Raw genomic sequence first — 21808 nt, 5'->3', positions numbered from 1 at the left:
ACTGAGTGGGCACGCAGGGCTGATCTCTTCTAAGCATTCAGAGCCAGGGCTTTGCTCCGCACCAGCCCAGAGCTGAGCTGATATTTTAGCAGGAAATCCTTTTAATGTGTACAGTGTAATACCCAGAGTTCTATAGGCTTCTTTTCAGATAGCACCAATAATATTGGTGTGTCCTGTGCTTATTAGGTTTCCAAAAGTAGTTCTGGTGCTACCAGAAAAGCCAATCTGATAACTTCTAATTTTTCCAAAACTAAAATGTGTGTGAGTAGAGCAGAAATTACTTTGAGAAACAGAAATGTTTTTAATAGCTAAGGAATGCAGATAAATTATATAAGGAAACAAAGGGGGAGATAGGCCCTGTACCTGTACTTTAAAAGGGGCATTCATATGAATGTGCTGTTGGCTGTTCTTTGCTCTGCCACTGGACAAAGATTATTAGGCAGATTACAAAAAACATGGTGTTGTAGCCTAATTTTAAAACACATTTACATTACTTAGTAATTCTCTTATGGAAGTTATTAGCTCACCTTAGTAGGTAGGCTTATAAGGAATTAACTGTGTTTGTTCATGTTTTAAAGCTCAAATGTAAGGCTTGGGATGTGAATTACATCCCTGATAGGGAGTAGTCCTGAAGTGCTTGCAGCTCAGGGTTGGAGGCAGGGAGATGGATTCACAATGCACATTCAGTGCTGTCCCTGCCATCCCTAACTGTGCTGGCAGCCCGTGGTACCAGCTCTGACTTCTCTTCTGCTAGTGCCTTCCGCACAGTTGTGGATGGATTTGGAAGTTTAGGAGCCGAGGGAAAGGCATGGAGCTGCATCAGGGGAGGGCCAGGCTGGGTGCTAGGGAAAGGTTCTGCACCAGAGAGAGGTGGGCATGGAACAGGTTCCCAGGGCACTGGTCACTGCCCCAAGGTGCTGGAGCTCAAGGAGCACTTGGAGAATGCCTTTCAGACATAGGGTTTGGTTTTTGTGTTCCTGTGTGGAGCCAGGAGCTGGGCTTGATGATCCTTGTGATCCCTGCCAACTCGAGGTGTTCTATGGTTGTTTGCTCTTCTCTCAAGCAGTAGGCTACCTACATTTGACCCTAGGAACTATTCAAACTCAAGGTACCTATGGATGAAGAGCATGCTTACCTAGTAAGGGCATTGGTCACAAGGTATTCTACAGGGATATTTGTACTTCAAATGCATGTTACTACAAGTGTTTGGGATAGATGTATTGCTTGTCCTTTGCAGAAAACAGCAGTGGGTGAACTGTTAATCCTGCAACCTGATAACCCATCCTGAATCCTAAAGCTGTAATCAAAAACTGCAGTGATGACATCCCAGTTCTTTTCTGTTTTATTAGATGAAAATAGCTCTACAAAGTGCATTGGAGATAAGATTTTCACTGATTATTTTTGAGTGTTATTTTATGACACTCAATTTTTTTGTTGAACATAAGTTGGACAGAATTATATTCTTGTTCAAGTCTGATAATTAAATATTTTTTTTCACTTAAATCTATGGAAGTTTAATTAAAAAAATATTCAAAGCATTTGAGAAAACAAAACTATTTTCCATAAAGGAAAAAATCAGAAATCTTTCTTTTTGATAAAAATGTACAATTAAGCCCTTTGTAACTTAAAGCATTCAATGTATTTCTCTACTGCAGCACTTTTCAGGAATGCATTGGTGACAATTTCATCTGTTGTTACCAGTGGACCTCAAGATCTGTTAACTATTTTTATTTTAAATTTTTTACAAGGAGAGTTTAGCTATTTCAGTCAGTATTTATTGACCTCAAAGAAAAATCAAGTAACATTAATGTAAACATACTGAATACATAAACATTAACTCAGTCCGTTAAAACCTTTTATACCATGGCACTGAACTTATGGCAACTGTGTAACTTGTACAAAGCAGAACTTGCCAATTGCAGAGGTTTCTAAATGATAAATACATCTGAAAACAAGTGAAGATTTCAGAAAATAAAACAGTACTAGAAAACAGAAAGCTACAGTACAGTCAAACAGGAGCTGCTCCTCAGAACCACACAGATAGGACAGTTTGCAATAAAACTCCCTCTAAAAAAATAAATGCTTTGTTAATAATGGCTGCTACCTAAATTAGGTAAATCATGCAAAATAGCACAAAATACAGTAGCTGGAAAATGCAAAATAATTTGGTAGAGCCACCTAATCCTTCAGCATCACCGTGCAGAAATCAAGAGGGATTCTCTGTTCCTTCCTTCAGCTTTTTTCTTTTTTCTTCCAGTGTTTGCTTAAATACTTTTTTCAGGGTATTGTAAACATATGGTCCATCTTCAGAATCGAAGCTTGTCTAATAAAAGGAAGAAATTGAAACTCAGTTGTTAAATAGATGTCATATGGCAGAATGCAGAAATGAGCAACACTTAAAAAGAATAAGTTAGTTTTCAGGTTTATTGGCAAACACACATGCACAGTACTTTCATTATGGAGTACTTAATGGTAAATAGAGTTGGGTTTTTTTCCTAAACATTAAAGCAAACTAAAGAAGAAGTGTTATGATTATTTTAACAGGTGGCATGTCTGTAGATTTACAAGAGATTAGGAAGCAAAATGATGAACTTTTCTTTTAAATACTTCCACCTGCTGAACTGCAATGTAATTTTAGAATACAGTTTAATCTGATGGAAAGAGTCCAAGTACTACAGACCATTAAAGCCTTTGGTAAGCTATTCCCAGTGCCTTTTTATTCCCATCACTTAAAAATCATCTTTTCCCTACTGTGAAGAAATCCACGAATTGGAAATGATCCAGAGAGAAAAATGAGACAAAAAGACTATGGCTCTAGTGACAGAATTGGGTTTTGTTCAGAATATCCCCCATCTTTTATGTAGAATGGGAACTGTAAACTCTGAATGGAGACAGCACGAGTACACCAACTGCGAAGGGCCTCCTGTCACTTTTACTGCTCTGCTGACTCATGATTTAAACAAACAAATAGGATGTCTTGGACAGTTACTTGCCTTAGTGAAAGCTTTAATAGCACGAACAAGTAAGGCCTCCTCCACATCATCTGGCAGCGTTTGCAAGTTCACCACACAGTGTAAAATACAAAGGATAGTCTGACACTGTTCCTGGTGGATAAAAGGAACAGCAGCTCGTTAGAAGAAATCTCTTCCTGAAAAACATTTAGCTTTCAGTTTTTGTTTATTGCTGTTTAAATATCAGACTGTGCCTTCCTGTATTGAAACCTTCAGGTGTAGGAGGTGAGGAGGGAATTTTCACAAGCCTAAAGAGCTTGTATGTAATTGCTGTAATAGTTACAGTCACAATGGAAGAAAATTCTCAAACTGCTCTGGAAATTTCTAGGAGGTCTGGCGTTCTTCTGCAGACTTGGTATCCCAAGGTCCTTATGCAAACAGCAATGCTTATATGAGGTGGCACAGGAAAGAGATATTAAATACTGTCAGCCCCAAAGGCTATGTTATGTTTAGGGCTCTGTTCCCAACATAGCACAATCTACATCTCTTCCTGCCCTGCATGGTGCTCAGCCACCTGCTGGGTTAAACCATATGATCCAAATAACTAAGAAATGAGTTTGTGTAACTAACAGGTCAAGAATGGAGGTGTTTTTTTCTTTATTTACCCTGCATCTAGCTCTCTGGGGACAGCACAGTTAGGTAGTTGCATACCTGACTTCATAGGAATTTCAGAATGTACAGTTCTGACTTACATAAAGAAACCTGACCTGGCTTCTGAATCTTTGAACTGGCAAATTTTTTCCTATTCCCTTTCCCACCTCTTCCAAAACTGATGGGTTAAGATGTTTGCACAGCAAATACTTTTAGCACAGTCAGCAAGAGTTTATATTAACAAAAGCCATACATCAAATCACAGGGCAGAAGATTCTTGTCTTTCCCTTGGACCTCCAACTGCAGAATTTGCAGACAACGAGCTGAAGATGAGCTTCTACTAAATAGGGGGCAAAGATAACTGATAGTTCTTATAATATTCACCACTACAATATTACTTCTGAATGCATTTTGAATGTGTAATTTCCATGTTTAAAAGTCACAAATGAATAGTTTAACAAGCTATGCTTAGAGTTGAAACAATGCGTTGATATATCAAATATCTACCTTTCTCAGTAAGTTAAGTGCATCCTGTGATTCTATGCAATTTTTTGCCAACATGTCAATATCATCTCTGGATATAATAGGCTCTTTCAGTTGCTCTATCCAGGACCACATCAAGCTACAGAGGATGAAAGGATCTCTCTCTGAGGAGATTTTATCCCAGGCTCCATCTCGAGAATTCAGTTCTTTCTTTAAAAGAAAAAAATGGAGAAGAAAGGAGAAAGAAACTACAAATGCATCATCTATTTACTTTTGCTGATATTGCTTTCAGTTGTAGCAGTACTTGGCTGCTTACATTCCAACATGAAAAAAAGACTTAACAGTTACAAAAAAAGAACGTTCCTTTTTCCAAGACATCCTCATTAATCAGCACTAATACAAACGATTCTTTAAAACACAAGGATGATGTAAGTAGTGCAGCTCAGAATCTCCCTGTTAGCTCTCAGAATATATAACGCAGCATTGGATTCCTACTTCCTGGTAGGAGGATTTGTTTTTGAGGATAAGCAGTTAAGTTTCTACTAAATTCAGGCAGAATCCTCTGATTAGTTCTGAGAAATCACTGATTAAAAACAACATAGCTCTAACTTAAAATCTGTAGTACTTTTATGCTACCAGGAGCTAAGTTAAACCACAGATAACAGCATTAATTTTTGTTAGTAAAATGGATGAACATGACCAGAAAAAATGTTCTCACCTCCTGCTAGGAACTGAAACTTCTAGGTTCATTTCACATACTATTGCAAAAATTTATTCCTTACTGACAAATACAATTATTTTCTTAACCACAGCATAAATCTGTGTCCCATTTCAAAGCATGTGGTGGTGGTTTTGCTACTCTAAGAGTTAACCTAGGTGAAGTATTCAGGATACACAACACTGAATGAAATTAAAAATTACCTGCCACATTTCTACCTTCTGCTTCACTTCATCCTCTTCCAGAAACTCATTTATATTTGCAAGTGCTTTTGCTGCCAGAACTCTTCGAGCTTCCAAACTTAATTCTGACTGCAGAACAATGTGTGGAATTGCCTCTGACGGATCTTTGCTACCTTGGCTTTCACATCCAATGGAAAAGTTCACTTTAGAAGAAGAATCAGAGTCCTCAGAGACGTAGACTCTTCTGCTGTACATGCGAGTCTCACGTTCTTTTCTGTGACCAATCTCATTAGTAAAATTATGCCTTGGTGTTCCAGGTTCCCTGGTATAGTGGAGAGATGCTAGGCCTGAAGAAAAAGTTCTGCTGCGTTGCACTTCTTTGGTAGAGTTCCTTCTCTGATAAAGTGAAGATCCATCTTTTTGTCCATCCAAATTAAACTTAGTTTGACTCCAAATTGTACATGTATTACGCACTAATGCTTCTTTGTTTAAATCCAGCTGTGGCTTTTTTTCATCTGTGGCAGAGCTCTCCTCGCCGCTGTTCTGCTTAAGTTTGTTGCACAGCAATATCTGAGCAGGTACCGTCCACGCCGTTTCTCCTTGCTCTAAGAGAAACTCAGTTCTCCTTAAATCTGAGTCACTGTAGCTTAGACGCCTCCTCACATGAGTGAGGGGCTGAAGGCATTCAGCATTCCTCCTTTTCCAAAGAGGATCACATTCATGCGCCAGGGAAAACGGAGAATCCTGAGTGTCACAAGTGGCCGTGTGGGTGTGCGAGGAGTCCGACGTGTCACTGTCCTGCCTGGCGAGGTCTCCATGCAGCTGCACTGACACCAGCTGGGAGACGGTCTTTTCAATTTCAGCTGAGAGGTCGGCTATGTCTAAGAGTTCTGCCTCTATCACTTGTCTGTTTTCAGCCAAGTCTAGCAACAGCTTGCACACTAGGTGGATGAGTTTTGGCACGTGTTTGAGGTGCCTGCTCTCGTAGCCGTGGAGCAGGTGTCTCTGGCGGGTCAGGTACTGCGACAGCGTCACCGTGTGCGCCTTGGGCTCACAGCAAGCAAATACATTTCTGAGAGGAATCAAAAACTGAGTGAATTCCCTGATGCACAGCAACTGCCCTCTAGTCTGAATAGAATTAGGCCTTTTTGCTCTGACAAAAAGAATGGCTTGATCTGCAGTCATTCTTGTTGCAAACACTAAGTAGCAAGCTACTAGAACACCTGCAACATAGAAACATCAACATTAGTTCAAATGTTTTCAAACCGAGACAATTATTTAGAAGAACTATGGGATGTAAATGACTATGGGTGGAGATACAAGCTTTGTGCCCACTATTACGTGATGCTGTGGGGTTAGTTGCTTTTGTTGGAACACGAGACAATAGATCCATTCTCGCTTTGATTTTACATACATACACTTTGAGTGAGAGCGGTGGAGGCTTCTACGGGAAGGAGTTGGGCAAATGGGTCTTGAAAAAGCAAGGAGTAAATGAAATTTTAGGTGACTTTTTTCCCACCAAAAAGAAGCTGTCCCATTGAATGCAGCAGGGAATTACTGCACTGAAATTAAAAGAAAAAAATCTAACCTCACAGGTTGCTTTTTTTACAGACTAAAACTGATCTCTTCCAGCTACTGACAGATCATTTTCACAAATTTGATATTTATAATTACTTTGCAGCTGTACATCTTGCAGTGAATTTAAATGATTAGTAATTTATGAACAGAGTGTTTTGCATCTTCAGAAATGTTCTCCTGCAGTAGAGCACACGTACCTGTCCGTCCGAGTCCCGCGTGACAGTGAACAGCCACTCTCCCTTCCTGCAGCGCAAAAGCCATGACTTTTACCATATCAAGTATAGTGGTAAGAGATGCCACTCCATAATCCTTCCATCCAAAATTATAAAAGTAAACTAAAATAAAAAGAGAGAGAGTTATTTGCTTTACCAAAAGTGAAGTTTTTGGTACTCTATGCAGAGAGATGACTAATAACAAATGACAGTGAGAAAATGGTATAAAGAATCTTGAGGGAATCTGACTACATCCTGTTTACAAGAGATTATTTTCCAATTTCAGAGTACTTTTGCTACTGCAATTTGATAAGTGCATGAAGCTAGCACAGGGCTGTCAAACTTGAGCTCAGCTGGAATGCAAAAAAATTTAACAAAACTGAATGATTCATACAAAAATTACTGAGCTATACAGAAGTGAAGCATCACTTTTCCCTTTTAGAAATTAAAGCACTACTTCAGTCAAAAGCTTCTTCTTATATGGAGGCAGTTTCACTCATGTCATCACATGAAAACACAAAAAAAACCTGTCATTACAAATGTCTTCTAATGAAATGTACCAGAATTTGAAACACCATTAACGTATTAGATATTTGGGAACTGAGAAGAAAAAATTAACCAGCTGTTGTCCCTTCTTTCTTCTAAACACTAGATACAGCCACGGACAACGTTGTTCACCACTGACTACATTTGCCAAGCTTTATGTCTGCACCCTCATTTGTGCAGTAAGACATGAGAATTCAAGCAAGAGTATCTGGAGCTGAGATGAATAATGGATGAGGCCCAGCAGCAGGAGCGTGCGTACTGCCAGCCTCCATGAAGGCCTCAGGAAGGTAGGTGAAGCCGCTTTCCTGCTCCAGCGGGTTCCCACAGCTCGCGTGCTCCCCAGGACGCTGCAGGTTAATGATGGTTTTTATGCCGCATCTGAGGAAGGAAGAGATGAAATACGTGTTTATTCCTAGGGGAGGATTACCAGCAATCCAAATATATGTTGGAAGAGAATACAGACTGGGAATTCTATTAGTAATGCACACAATAAATACACTTTCTTACCTTTCAAACTGCTCAATAATGTTGTACTTCTCAATTAGTTCTGTTGAGGGCCGAGCCATAGCCAGTATGTTATCTGTTATCCTGAGAAATTACAAAATAATAACATTTACTATTTTTACATTAATAACGAGAATCGTTATGTTAATAATTTCCTGGGGATTAATTTGACGAAATAAAGCTGCTGATGTACTAGAAATTCTTTTTCAAAAAGCTCTTATCATCTAGTGTCAGTGGTGAATACCCTAAGTGGATACAGATATTACAAATCAAAAGACTGTTACTGGAATTGTTTCAATCCCAACCTAATTAATACAGTAAAAAATTCCTTTGAATAGAAATGTGAACGGCTCCCTGTTTGGGCCTTTAAGGCTGTTATGCCTCTAAGTAGCATTCACTGTTAGGAGATGATCAGTAAGAATGTAAAGGCGTGCTTCACATCAGTATTACTATATATGAATATGCTTTTTCAAGTATATTTCATCTCCAGTAAGTGTTTTACTTCACTTGAAATTCTATTATGAACACGTTTTAACTCCTTTGCGTTTTAAACCTGAGTGAGAACTGTCTGTCGCCTGGGATATTTTTATTAAAATTCACGTCCATTTACTTTGATTTCTCTCTTTCAGTAAGTATAAAGGCTCCAGTTACATTTAGTGACAGTAAATGCTGCATACTACCAAGAAGAGTAGAGCCCTTTAATAGCTTGCTCCTCATCACTCCATCGAGCTGGATTCTCATACTTGCACGCACGACCACCGCATGCCATCGAGCACTGCATGTGACCAGGGATGACGTGGCGAAGGCGCTCCCCCACTTTGGTGTATTTTGCTGTTGGCTGCCTTGAACTTCCTGTAACAGAGCCAAATGCAGTCCACCTAGTAAGGAGCCTCACCAGTTCATCTCTGCCCTACAAGTAGCTGTTCAACTACTTGTTCCTGCTGCTCCTCCTGATGATAAAGTTACAAAATATATTACAAAGTAGAAATATATGTTTACAACACATTATTCAAGGCAGACTGAAAGGATTCTGAGGAAAAAAAAAACATTTGCTTGCATTACTGAAGTTGGTCACAGCAAATGTGTCCTTTTTCTGATGACGCTATCTGCGTGCAATCCCCTGTGCGGGGGAACACGCCACAGTCACCTGTAATCAGAAGGAGCCACATGCTTGTGGCAGGTGTGTGAAGGTGTGCTTCTATTTTATGTTAGAATGAAAAGCAGGCATTAATCCTCACATAAGGAATCACTGAACAAAATATAAAACACAGAGAAAAAAAATCCATATTGTAAGCATGTATATATAAAATATGGTCAGCAGAACCAAAGCATATGAGCTTATTAACAAAGTCAACAGCAAGAACAGAAGTGCCAACAGTCTTAATGAGAACTACTTTACTTTTTTTTTCAGGAAAAGCCGCATCCAGCTCCTCGGGGCTCAGCGACGATATCGCCACCATCACCCGGTGCGTCGACGACGACAGAACCTCTACAACTGAGCTCCGGCGCCTCTGGATTATGCGAAGAAGGGGATCGGAGGAGGAGTGCCTCCGACCCTGGAAAAAGTTGCTAAAAAGACTCACAGCTGAGCGCCGCCGGGGTGAGCCCTGCATGCTGCCCAGCCCGGCACGGCCTGGCACGGCTGCCGAGGATGCACTGAGCTGAAATCCAAGTTGCTCAGCGCTGAAGTTGCAGCGAGATGCGCATCCCTCTGTCTGCTGGAGCAGCGAGTCAGCATGGGCTGAGCTGTCTCCATAGTGACAAACAATGAGGGCTCTGCTGCCAGCCAGCGCCGTGGCAGCGACGTTCTATATGAATTGATTGTGTTTGGGACAAACTGTTCCGCTGCTGATGAAAATAGTTGCATTTCAAGTAAATCATTTTGAAAACGGACTGGGAACAAACAAAACATTTTCCATAAACAATGTGAGTATTTTAGTGAGTTGTAAATAACATACATTCAGAACTCGCTAAGACACAGAACAGTATACTCAAGAGAACAATCAAAATGTAGTTGGAGGCTCTGCTTCCTGAGAAATCTGTAAGTACATTATACACCCCCACCTCTTGGTTTTACATTCCACAACCACCTCTCTCCCTCTGCTGAGCTGCTGCAAAATGCATCATTAGCTCTGTAATAATTGGGATTAGTGTGCTCCTACTGAAATGGCTCAGTACACCATGAATTGTAGACTGTTCACTCCGGACCATTCATATCTCCTAACAAACACAATTTGTTACTCAAAACAAAAGGCTTTTTTTTTTCAGAGCACAGCTCTTTTATTAACAGAAGCTGTTAGCCCCGCAGAGTGAGATAAAGCAGATTATGGGGAGAAGATGCATCATTTGAGTGCTTTAGGCTTTTGAAGGTAGATATTAGGTGGCAAATTGCCTCCCACTTTGCTGCCAGTGTGCTATGAAAGAGAATGAGCTGGACAGAAAGATTACTGCGTTCTCAAACGTACAACATTCTCAAGGAACTTGTGTGAAGAATGCATTACAGAAATGTTTTTGGTTTTTTTTTTTAAGTCATCCAATTGTCTGGATGTTAAAGGTGAGAGAGGAGGGAAATGAGGAAAATTCACCATAGCTTTGGTCAATTAAAACAATCCCACTGCCTTTTCCTAAGGATATATACTTAAATCAGTCTGATTATTCCTTTTGTGTTATGGAAACAGGAATCCTAAAAGAGGAATTGTGTTTGAGAAAGCTCTCTTTTGATACAAACTCACGAGGCAAAAATCTGCTGTTTCTTCTAGGTACTGAACAGGGACTGAGTGACTGAATTTTGAATGCTGCAGCCCAGCTCTTAAGACACAGTAGGGATTTCTGTAGAAACCAAGCATGAAACATCTGTGATGTCGTACATGAAAAGGAGAATGTTAAAGCTGTTAGCTGTTGACTCAAAGATCTGACTCTCCCAATAAAGCCAACATAAGGAGATGAGGAAATACTTAAATATTTACTTAAGTAAATGCTTTTATTTTGGGTATGAGGCTGAAGAGAAAGGAAGATGAAAAAGGCTCTTCAAGTGTTGCCTATATCCAGCAAATTAAAAAAATGCTTTTGAGTTAATTATATTGCCTTCTCATATTTAATTTTTTAATTCTCTTCACAGATTTTTTTCTACCATATATATCAAGTGATAGTGGAGCCAGAGATGAACAAGTGAAAATGCTGCACAGCACTGTCATTCCACTGAATCTAGCATGATTTGTAAGTACTCACCCAAAACCTTCCAATATTTTCTTGGAGAGGGTTTTTTTGTTGAAGGTTTGTTTGTGCCTTCAGAGAGCTGGGCAGTTTCTGAACATGGATGTGATGTCATTTCTTTAACTAAGACACTTGGCAATTTGAAAGGTACTGGAAAGTTCAACCTCTTAGCACATGGTGGTGATGAGAAGTCATGCAGTTTGTTTTTGTTGTAGACATTTTATGCTTATAATTTGGCAATAACGTCCATTTTTTCCCCTATGGAAAACTGCTTTTTGTTCAGAATTTATTTAAGCTGTTTTTATGAATAGCATAGCTGAGAAAATTATTACCTGAACTCATATTCGCTAGATACACACTGCTCTCTAGCAACGAAGAGTACGGTAGTTCATTCTGCAGCAAAACTCCTGCAGCCATTGCAGTACCTGTGGAAACAGTGATATGTTTGCTGTCGATCTACAAGCTTGAAAATGTAAAACAAAGCTGAATGAAAGCTCAGTACCGTGCACGTGGTTATAAAGCCATCCGAGGCTTAAGATTTGGGCATTCAGGCATAGCTTGTTACTTTCCTTTTGGTGTGCAGTCTTAAAATTCACCAGTTCTGCTATCTGTCCTAGCAATTAGAAGTCAGTTGTGTATTTCCAGCTCCAGAATCTGGCTGATGATGTACCTTCCAGCTGTGTTTGATATGCACAGGAACCACTCACCTAGAAGCCTTTAAGGCCACCTCAGTTTTCTCAAATTCTTAAAAGTAAACACAGAACTATAAATCCTGAGCTGGAACCATCCAAGGGGCAGTGCCAGCAACACCAGTGATAGCAGAATGGCAGCACTATTTCCAGACCTTACCATTCTTACAATTAGTTGATACTTCAAACAGACTGTGCACAGGGTAAGTGCCTTCTCTGTTCCCTACCCTCTACTCTCTGTGGAGAATTTAAAATCACATATATGCAGATACTTCTTTAATAAGAAAACAGAAAACAAGACATTGCCTAAGCAAAAAACGTTTTCCTATAATACAAAGCAAGCTGAAGAGATTGTACATGGCAAAGAGGGAACAAAAGGAAGGCTGTCAATGTGAACTTAGTAGTCAGTCACTGTGATGTTTAAGTAAAACAACTACATGGATCCTGAGTTCACAGCCTTACTTATCTTAGTAGTAATATAGTTGCAAATACAGTATTAAAAAAAGCACGTAACTATTGAAATTCTTCTAAATAAACCTTCTGGACCAAATTTTGCAGAAACTTTGCTAAGATTCAGTATCACAGTGTTCTTCTGCACGAATGTGCGTGGGAACTTATTCAGTGCTGTGATGGAGCACTGGCACAGCTGCACAGAGAGGTGGTGGAGTCTCCTTCTCTGGAGATGTTCAAGGCCCTCCTGGATGCCTACCTGTGCAACCTGGGCTAGGGAGCTGCTTTGGCAGGGGGTTGGACTCAATGATCTCTGGAGGTCCCTTCCAACCCCTACAATTCTGTGATTCTGTCACTTTCTAAAATAATAATAATGAGAAGTATTACATGGTAAACAGTATTTGTAATATATATTAATATATATTACATGGTAAACATGGTATCCAGTGCTATGCTGAGGTATTAACTGCTTGCCATTCACTGTGCATCTTTTTAACTATAATGCTGAGTAATTGCTTTAGGTAAATAATTAAATCTTTCACATAAAATGTCATGTATAGATATTTTATCATCTACCACATACTTGAGTAAATAGAAACTATTCATCTACAAACAGTGCTGATGAACTTTATTCCACATCAGTGTCACCCAGTACGGACACTTAAGGTGGGAACAGCAAGCCCCAGATGTTATTCCAGGTCATATTCCTTAAGAGCTCTCTGAGGGAGCTGAGTCACGTGCCCGGGGGCAGTCATGACACCACCTTAATCAGATCCGCTCTGTGCCATGCATTTCTATTGCCATGACAGCAAAGAGGCTGCTCTTTTAATCCTGCTATCACAACTTAAGAAATGGAACGGTGTCTTAGGTGATTGATGTTCCACCTCTTTATCACAGGCAGCAATGTCATTAAGCTTGCATAAACAACACAGGTAATGAAACTGGAGTAAAAATAACATCTGTGGTGCTGGCTGACTGAAACAAATGGCAGAACCACAGTGCCCAGGGAAACGGGTCTCCTGGAGCCAGACATCAAGCACTAAGGGGATATTTCAGCAGGCGCCTCTGAGATGTGCATTTTGTACTTGCTCTGGTGTGTCTCTGTGTATCTCTGTGTATCACTTCTGTGCAAACCAGCTCCTGGCAGAAAGGATGTCTCAGATTTTGTTGCCTGCTGGTAGCACTGCCAATTCACTGATTGCATTTGGTAACAGATGACAGCTGTCACATCCAACTTGCTGTGTCATATAACCAGAGGTGGATTTCTGTCAGAGGAAATGGTACAGGCACACTGTGCTTCCTTAGGTGAGATCAGTCTGTGCTCCCACTTTGTTTCTAAAAGGCGATGCAGCCTCTGGAATAAAAGAACCCTTTGTGAAGATAAAGGTGAAGCAGCAAAAAGTCAAGCAGCAAGCAGGACAAGTGTGAGATGGGGGCCTGCAACTAACTGGTGGGCAGTTGCCTGGAAAGGAGGAAAGAAAGACCACAGCAATTACTTCAAGGCCCAAAACTGGCTTAGGTGTCACTCTGCCCTGCACAAAGGATGAATATTTTCTATGATCAAAGCATCTGGAAATCCGTGTTTTCCACTTGCTGGGCTGAATTTTTACTTCAAAATGGACTGAGAGAAGGGAATCATGTCTGATGTTTTAGCAGCCAGAAAACAAGCCAGAAAACAAGCCCTAAGATTCCCACTATACATTAGCAATTAATATCGTTGTTTAATAAATGCATTTACTATATTCAGAACGTGCTTTGAAACTGAAGAGTTTGTGTTCTGAACTGGAATGGTTCCAGAGGTGGCAGAGCAGCTGCCAGCACTGCCAGTGATCCTCCCTGCATTTCTGTGGAGCTGTTTACTAACAGCGAGGACTCATTTCTCCAGATTTGTACGGATTTGGTAACCTAGAATATGACAGCACATTGAAAAGATTGGTTTTGTGTATTAGCATGAAAAATCTTGGGTAATCTTTCCACCGTAAATACACTGTATTCATACAAGAGAAGGAACTGCCGATGATTATTCCTGCCACATAAAATGTGAAGATCACTGTATTTTCTTGCTTTCAAAGTGAGTTGTTCTCTCCCCTGTAGCATTCACAGACAAGGAGCAAGCCAATGGGCAACCTGTTAAAGGAACACAGAATGCAGCTGCACACAGGGCAATGCTAGGTTAGCACCTAACCCTCAGGTAACATCAGCTCCATGGCCTGGTTCTGCAAGTACTTATCTTCCTGAATGGCTTTGCTTCTGGGAGCAGTCCCACAGGATATCTGTCTAAATATGAGATTATATGGGATAAAGTTTCATTGCCAAAACACAAAGTTCTGAAAACTGAACTAATTAAGATGTTTAGAAACTACAGATAATTCAGCTAACAAGACCAAGAGAAAATATGATCACGGGAAGATATATATCTTATAATATATAATTAATGACAAGGTTAAGAGCTATTGAAATCACAACTTGGTCACTAAAGTCAGGTTTTAAATCTGATGTTTCATGATAGGCAGATCAGTAAAGGTTCTGACAGAAAAATCTTCTACATATGCTCAGATGTAGGTAGTTACTTCTGCAGGAAGCACTGGTAGATGAAATTGTATTTAGAAGTAGAACACACTATCTGATTTCCAACATGCAACCTAATTTAAACAATGCCAGAAATAAGAAACCAATTATTTGTAAAGTTTTGGAAGAATAGAGCATAACCATTTTCCTCAGCTTGACAGTTATGAGTAGCGACACAAAATTAAAAGCACTGCCTAGGAGCAAACGTGAGCAACTGGAAAAGGCAAATAAACACATCACTGTGGGGTGAAGGGAAAATAAGGCATTAATTTGAACACATCTTCATACAGCTCAGAGGTGATTTACACAGCAGGACAGCACTGCAGCTGCTGTAGAACTGCTGTGATTTCACATGGGCAGAACTCCCTTGTTACTTCCATCAGTGGGTGGCTTTTTAACCTTTAGCAAAAAATATTCAGCATTTGTTCTAGTTTAAGGTGAATGTCACTTAATCGTTACACATATTTACCAAGGACTATAACTGCTTTCACATACAGAAGAGACAAAGGAATATAATTCGTTAGGAAATTATGTGGGCGCTGGTCTGGTGATTCATGTTTGCTATTAATAATTTTTTGACATGAATAGCGACCAAAGATGATGGACAGGTCTACCAATGGATTGATTCATGTCATGAAGCCACGTCAGCTTTCAGTGATAACCCAGTAGTTAGCAGAAGTTATCGATATCTGCCTTGCACAGGCTGGCAACCAGTAATTACTGCTGAGGAGTAGAAAGGAGATGGTGCAAAAACAATTAAAGGAACTGTTCTACAAAAAAAATAAAACCACAAGTGTCTCTGATATTCCTGATCATGAATATTACTAAGACAGACTCTGTAAGACTACATAGCAAAGAAGGACATACCGTCAGTGCTGCTGAGTGCTACTGAAAGAATTCAGAAGTGGAAAGGATTTAAAACGGAACTGTACGAGGCAAAGGGATTACCCCTCCAATAGCCAAAGGCACAGTAACTTTAAGTGAGTTTTAAAACAGAACTGCAGTAATTTTGGTTTAACATCTTACCTGTTACCCTGCAAAACGAGCGAGTGAATGCTGATCCCTTCATTGCTGCAGTACCACCCCCAGAAATATGTTGTAGGGAAATCCCATTTACAGCAGAGATGCTGAACTGTGTTGCCACAGTGTTTCCTGTAGTTAATTGGATTCACGATGGTAATCTGGGAGGAGCCAATAACTATCTTTTCTTAACTTAAGACTGTATTGAGGAATGCCTCAAGCACTGCACAGATAATCATCTCATGAACTGCTTTCTGTGTCTGCTGAGATTTCAGAGGGATTGAGGCAAAGAGGCCACGCCAAGCTCTTCAATGAGCAGAGCCCTGCACAGTGCTCTGCCCCATCCCTTCCCTTCACCTCTCCCTATCAGCCCCAGCACTGTGGGTCTGCATGCACCAGCCAGCTCAGCTCAGCTACAAAGATCATTCTAGGAACACACCCACATCAATCGCAGTTCAACTATACATTCACTTTAAACACCACGAAAGGAAAGAAATGGGACTCACGACTTGTTGCTCCTATCTGTGGTTATACTCTGAACAATGTTTTTCATTTTTCATCCAGTATAGCAAAGACTGTCATTAAAGCATATGTCCTGAGTGCAAATTAACTGCATTAACATCCCAAAAGCATAGTAAAGATGTTTTTCTGAATGTAAAGGATGTGATCTACTAAAACAACAAAGACTTGGTTTAACTAATATGAGCTAAAGTAATAAAACAAGCTAAATAAAATAAGATCTGATGTTCTATCTCAATCAACTTCAGTATTATCTGACAAGAAAACAGGCTTTCATCTATTTCCACAGCTTCCCCACCTGCCTTATTAAAAAGAAATAAAATAACAAAGCACAAACAATTTAGCACTAATTAAATGCTTACTCACTGCTCATCATTAAAAATACCTCCCAGTTACTTAGAGAAAAAAAAAAGTATGAGTGCAAGCTTCTGTGGCTGGGGCTGTGTTTTTTATTTAAGCAGCTACAGGAGACAATTGGAGGCTGATGACAATGTATGTTAACTCCAAACGTGCTGTCTCAGATGAACACGTGCCTTGCTGCCAGGATGGAGATGGAGCTCACGCAGCGCTTCAAGAGTTTTCAGAAGTAATGGTGTAGCAAGTTGTCACTGTTATTGCTATGTGCTAATGGAAGAAAGAGCAGTGCAACTACGTTAAGTACGTAGTCCTTAACATCACACTTTGTTGTACTGATGTGGCAGGGACAAAAAAGAAATCATGGGCATGAACTCAACTGCAGCTGATCATTTTAGTAAATAGTTGACATACGTGTACAGACACATCTCAGGCCACGTGGGCAAAAAGTCTTAACTGAAAATGGGGCTTAAAGAGTCTGATATTTGACAGAGCCCGGACAGTAACCAAAACACACCTCTGCCTCAGAGGCCCAGCAGAACACAGCACAGAGTTCCTGCAAATTAAATGCCTTTGGTAGGAACAGGCACTAAAATCTGGTAAGACATTCTGTAGGAGGAAATGATCAGATCTGTTAGTGGATGAAAGAACAGAAAGACTTTGGATAATTAAGAAACATTAAATGGAATTCTCAATATGAGTGTAGCCTTTTCTGTGAAGTTCTACATGTTCACACTGATCATACCACAGCAGCATTCCCCCATTTGATTCCAGAGGGTTCATGCTTGGACTCTTGGTGCAGCAGCCTGCTGCTCTGCTCCATTTGTAGCTATCAGTGATTCGCTGCCCCCATTCCTCCACTTGTAACTCCTCAGGACTGGCAGCTCATTCAGCTGAACAACTGATTCTTCCCAGTGATCTGGAAAGCTCAGCTCGTTCCAGGAACGGGTGCCAAACATGTTTGTTCCAGCATCTGTCATCGCATCTTTGTCAAGACGAGGCTTTGTGCTGAGGATGACTTGATGGGGGAGTTAGCCATTAGGCTGAAATAAGCTGCCATTTTCAAAGAAAGAGTGCTGAGAGGAGGTGGGAAGCTGGTGACTAAACTAATAATCCTGTCCAGGTTTGGCATTTTCCTTTTTAAACAAAACAATCTCCATCTCCTCTGGAAAATTCTACTGAACTGTGATCACCACTGGAAGATACTAACAGGCTTTTCAGGTAAGTAGAGCAGGGTCACCGTGCCTCGGGCAGCTCAGTCCTCCAGCATCACACCCTGTCCCACATCCTTAGGTAGAAATGCATCAGATTACACAGGCAGTGAAGTTACTGTGAACCAAATGTAGCTGAAATGTTTGACCATCATTTAGACTGCCGTGATGTCACTCCTAGTCAGAATAAGAGCACCACATTATCCTAAAACCTTCACGTTTACTAAAGCCTAACTTTCTTTAAAGTTAAAGAGGCCCTTCAGAGGGATTTGGATAGGCTGAACAGCTGGGCTGAGCAAAATGGGATGAGGTTCAATAAGACCAAGTGCCGGGTCCTGCACTTTGGCCACAATAACCCCATGCAATGCTATAGGCTTGGGGCAGAATGGCTTGAAGAATGTAGAGAGGAAAAGGACCTGGGGGTGTTGGTTGATGCTCGGCTCAACATGAGCCGGCAGTGTGCCCAGGTGGCTAAGAAGGCCAACAGCATCCTGGCCTGTATTAGAAATAGTGTAGCCAGCAGGAGCAGGGAGGTGATCATCCCCCTGTACTCAGCTCTGGTACGGCCGCACCTCGAGTACTGTGTTCAGTTTTGGGCCCCTCACTACAAGAAGGACATTGAGGCCCTGGAGCGTGTTCAGAGAAGGGCAACAAAACTGGGGAGGGGTCTGGAGCACAAGTCTTATGAGGAGCGGCTGAGGGAGCTGGGATTGTTTAGTCTGGAGAAGAGGAGGCTCAGAGGAGACCTTATTGCACTCTACCACTTCCTGAAGGGGGGTTGTGGTGAGGAGGGGGTAGGCCTCTTCTCCCTGATAAGTAATGACAGGACAAGAGGGAATGGCCACAAGTTGCACCAGGGAAGATTTAGATTAGACCTCAGGAAGCATTTCTTTTCTGAAAGAGTGGTCAGGCACTGGAATGGCCTGCCTAGGGAGGTGGTTGAGGCACCATCCCTAGCGCTGTTCAAGAAGCGTTTAGATGAGGTGCTAAAGGACTTAATTTAGTAGTTGGGTAGAGATAGTGATAGGAGGATGGTTGGACTAGATGATCTTATAGGTCCTTTCCAACCTTATGAACTTATGAACTTATGAACTTATGAACTTAATTTGAATTTAGCACAGTGTACTTAGATTCCTAGCTAGCCTGGAATGTTTCCAGCTTCATCTTTTGCCTTTTGCTCTTCCTTTTGTTTGAGTAATAAAAATCAGTGAACATCACTTCATTTTTAGCTTGCGTTAAAACACTGCAGGGAGTGCTTTAGTTTTGTGTTATTCAAAACTGGTATGTAATTTTATTAAAGACATTTCACGAGTTTTGGTTTTAGGGGCTATTTTTTTCTTTCCCACACTACAAATCAAGATTTCAATTCAAAAGAGAGTTCTAAAATGGACAAATTGCATCAAGAATTACTTGCAGGCTGTTCAGTGCCCTTATAATATATGCTAAGGGATTTGATTTAGTAGTTTAGTGGGTAGGGATGGTGATAAGAGGATGGTTGGACTAGATGATCTTGTAGGTCCTTTCCAACCTAATGTACCTATGAACCTATGATAAGGCAACAGGTGATAGTAGCCCAGGGAAACAGACAAGAAGCACTTGTTTAGCCACAAGCTTTGAAATTAAAGACAAATTGCACGTTCAATACAGGTTGCAAAGGGAGAGGAGAGGTGTCACCGGGCTACAGCAACCCACTTCAGCTCTGCTTTGCAAGGCAGCTCATTTTCTGACTGTACAACGCAGTGGCAAAGCCCTCATCCAGTCATGGCCTGCTTTGGCTGAGCAGCTCTGCCTCTGAGACGCCCAATGTTGGGCTGTCAGAAAACTGCAAAATGAGGAAATGATTTCCTTCCTTCATACAACTCCTGAAGAGCTACCACAGGCTTCGCCAGTTCGCACTGACCTTTTCAAAAGCACTGCTTAACGTATGTGTGATCTCTAGAAAACGCTGCCCCTAACAGCAACGGGCACTTGCAGAGGAAACACACAGAATAGTCCATAATGTGATAAACCACTGAGATGATGGAGGTGTGATGGAGCCAGGCCTCTTAATAAAGGACTTTATCACGTGCTTTGCTTTTTCCTAAGAAACAAAGTGGTCGAGCTCTGCCACGTGGGGGCTGCTTGAGTGAAGAAGCAGAGACGTTGGTAAAGCAGCCAGAGAGCAGGAGCAGGGGGGGACCTGGAGCCGGGGAGGAGCGGGGGGACACAGCCGCCCACGAAGGCCACGCATCGGTGCCCGGCGCTGCGCCCGAGGGGCAGTATTGCTGCACTGTGCCGCGCCCTCCCGTGTCCGTCGCTGTGTCACAAACCGCGCTCGGAGCGCTGCCACTGATGGAACCCTCACCTCATTAGGGGATTACACCGCTAATTATATCTCCGGAGAGCTGCTCTTACGGCACGGCCCCGAGGACCGCCCCCACCGCTCGCTTTGTCTTTGCCTCCTCGCACACGAGGCTCCGCGCACATCTCCACGCAAACCGCCCACGAGAAGAACAGAGGGACGGACGTTTCGAGCCACGCGTCCTCGCAAACGCCGGCATCAGCGCTCCGCTGCGCGTCCTTTTGGGCTCCATTACCCAACCGCCGCCCCGCCCCGCGCTGCCCCAGAGCGGCCCGGGCCGACCCGGGCACGGCCATCTCCGGCCACGCCCACCGAGCGACCGCGCTGAGCACGGCGCCGGGACGGCCCCGCGGGGCGGCCGCACCCACCTGCACCGCCGCTCCAGCGCCGCTCCGCCGCCGCTCGGCGCGGGGAAGGCGGGGCCGGGCCGCGCATGCGCCGCGCCGCGGAAGGGCTCGGGCGCGGGAGAGCGGTTGCGGGCGTAGCGAGGTCGTCCAGAGGGAGAGCGAGGAGGAGTGCTGGATGAAGGAAAACTGCTGCATGGACTGCCATGATGCTGAAACGGTACCGGCCAGTGCAAGAGACCGTGGAATGAATCAGCACCTGAGATAGGCGTGTCTGTGTTAGCTGTCTTGCGGGTAATCGATCGGACTGTGAATCGTGTCATCTCTGAAGCACTTAAGGTGGGAACGTCCCCGGTGCTTCCTGGCACTGCTAATAAGCAGTACCTGGCTGGACGGCAGCAAAGCTGTGCTGTGAAGTCTCTCGCGGTCAGTTTCGAGTCCCTTCTCAGCAGGAGCGCTGGCGCGGGCAGCCCTGGAGGAGGAGCCTCGTGCTGGCACGCTGGGCACGGCTGGGAGCCGTGGGATATCTGCTCCCAAATTTGTGCTCGCATAATTACACAGATAAACCTTCTGCGTGCGTTAGAAAGAGCATATGAAGTTCATAAAATTCATAGAAGAGAGCATGAAGTTTCCCTTGTTTTGTTCTGAGGATACAACCGCAGCGGCATGCCGTGGAAATAAACACGGGCTTTGCTCCCTTAGGTCTTAGGAAGCTCACCGGGCTGAAACTTATTGCAGATCAGCACATGCCACCTTGTGGCAAACGAACAGCGTGCATCTGGGCTGTTCCAGTTCATACATGTCTTGCAGGTCCACCTGTGGTGTTTTGCACCTTGATCTCATGTTCTGCCAGTACAAAGCGTCTTTGTTGGCCAGACATGCTGAGCACTTTCCAATCCGAAGCCTGCAGGTGGCTGGTGAAAACTGTACCTGATTAATCTAGGGAGTAAGGCACCGTGAGGAACACAGGACCTTTCAAACTTGTACCATGGTTTCAGCATCCAAGTAGCTCCTGCTCCTCTTGTGCAAGCGCTGGGTTTAAGTGCGTTATTCCTCTTGTTTTCTCAAGTCCCACTTGCTTACCATAGCAGTGTCCTTTTCCAGCGTAAGCAGTGTCTACAAAGATGATTTAGGCTCTCACTGCAAGCCTTTCATTTGCAGTGTTTATGCAGGCCCATCATGCACTGGACAACATCTCTCTTGTTCGCAGTGAACATCAGTGTTGTGGGAAAGGAACAAATTCTGCAAAGGGTATTCAGCAGATGCAGCGAAAC

General features: G+C 42.4%; 1 protein-coding gene and 1 long non-coding RNA gene across 3 annotated transcripts; one reads left to right on the top strand and one right to left on the bottom strand.

Moving 5' to 3' along the window:
- Positions 1-1749: 1749 nt before the first annotated feature.
- Positions 1750-20579, bottom strand: PTPDC1 (protein tyrosine phosphatase domain containing 1). Of its 2 annotated transcripts, XM_065749677.1 has the most exons (10): positions 20559-20579; positions 11371-11463; positions 8506-8677; positions 7829-7909; positions 7581-7699; positions 6761-6898; positions 5007-6208; positions 4110-4295; positions 2994-3104; positions 1750-2323 (listed from the first exon to the last, which is right to left on the bottom strand). In XM_065749677.1, the coding sequence occupies exons 2-10, from the start codon at positions 11453-11455 to the stop codon at positions 2207-2209; spliced, it is 2211 nt and encodes a 736-aa protein (XP_065605749.1). In that variant the 5' UTR covers positions 11456-11463; positions 20559-20579; the 3' UTR covers positions 1750-2206. The 2 variants fall into 2 exon arrangements, with proteins under 2 accessions (XP_065605749.1, XP_065605748.1); XM_065749676.1 differs by lacking the exons at positions 11371-11463; positions 20559-20579 and adding an exon at positions 9225-9438.
- On the top strand, positions 7480-16664 carry LOC136057110 (uncharacterized). Its single transcript, XR_010622996.1, has 4 exons — positions 7480-7608; positions 9237-9751; positions 10944-11041; positions 16034-16664. It is a non-coding gene; the product is annotated as an uncharacterized LOC136057110 (long non-coding RNA).
- Positions 20580-21808: the final 1229 nt, after the last annotated feature.

Source organism: Cyrtonyx montezumae, unplaced genomic scaffold (assembly GCF_038088225.1).
Source record: "Cyrtonyx montezumae isolate F1298 unplaced genomic scaffold, pur_monq_1.0 scaffold_6, whole genome shotgun sequence".
NCBI lineage: Eukaryota > Metazoa > Chordata > Aves > Galliformes > Odontophoridae > Cyrtonyx > Cyrtonyx montezumae.
Note: the sequence above shows the minus strand (reverse complement) of the source record. Positions and strands in the feature narration are given on the sequence as shown.

What these genes read in the sequence shown, in the direction of transcription:
- PTPDC1 (XM_065749676.1), bottom strand. Translation starts at nt 9,438, where the DNA reads ATGCAGGGCTCACCCCGGCGGCGCTCAGCTGTGAGTCTTTTTAGCAAC. An exon ending in GGCTTTTCCTGAAAAAAAAA is followed by an intron (nt 8,678 to 9,224) that starts GTAAAGTAGTTC and finishes GCTCTGTTACAG; the next exon opens with GAAGTTCAAGGCAGCCAACA. An exon ending in CGCGGGACTCGGACGGACAG is followed by an intron (nt 6,209 to 6,760) that starts GTACGTGTGCTC and finishes TCTATGTTGCAG; the next exon opens with GTGTTCTAGTAGCTTGCTAC.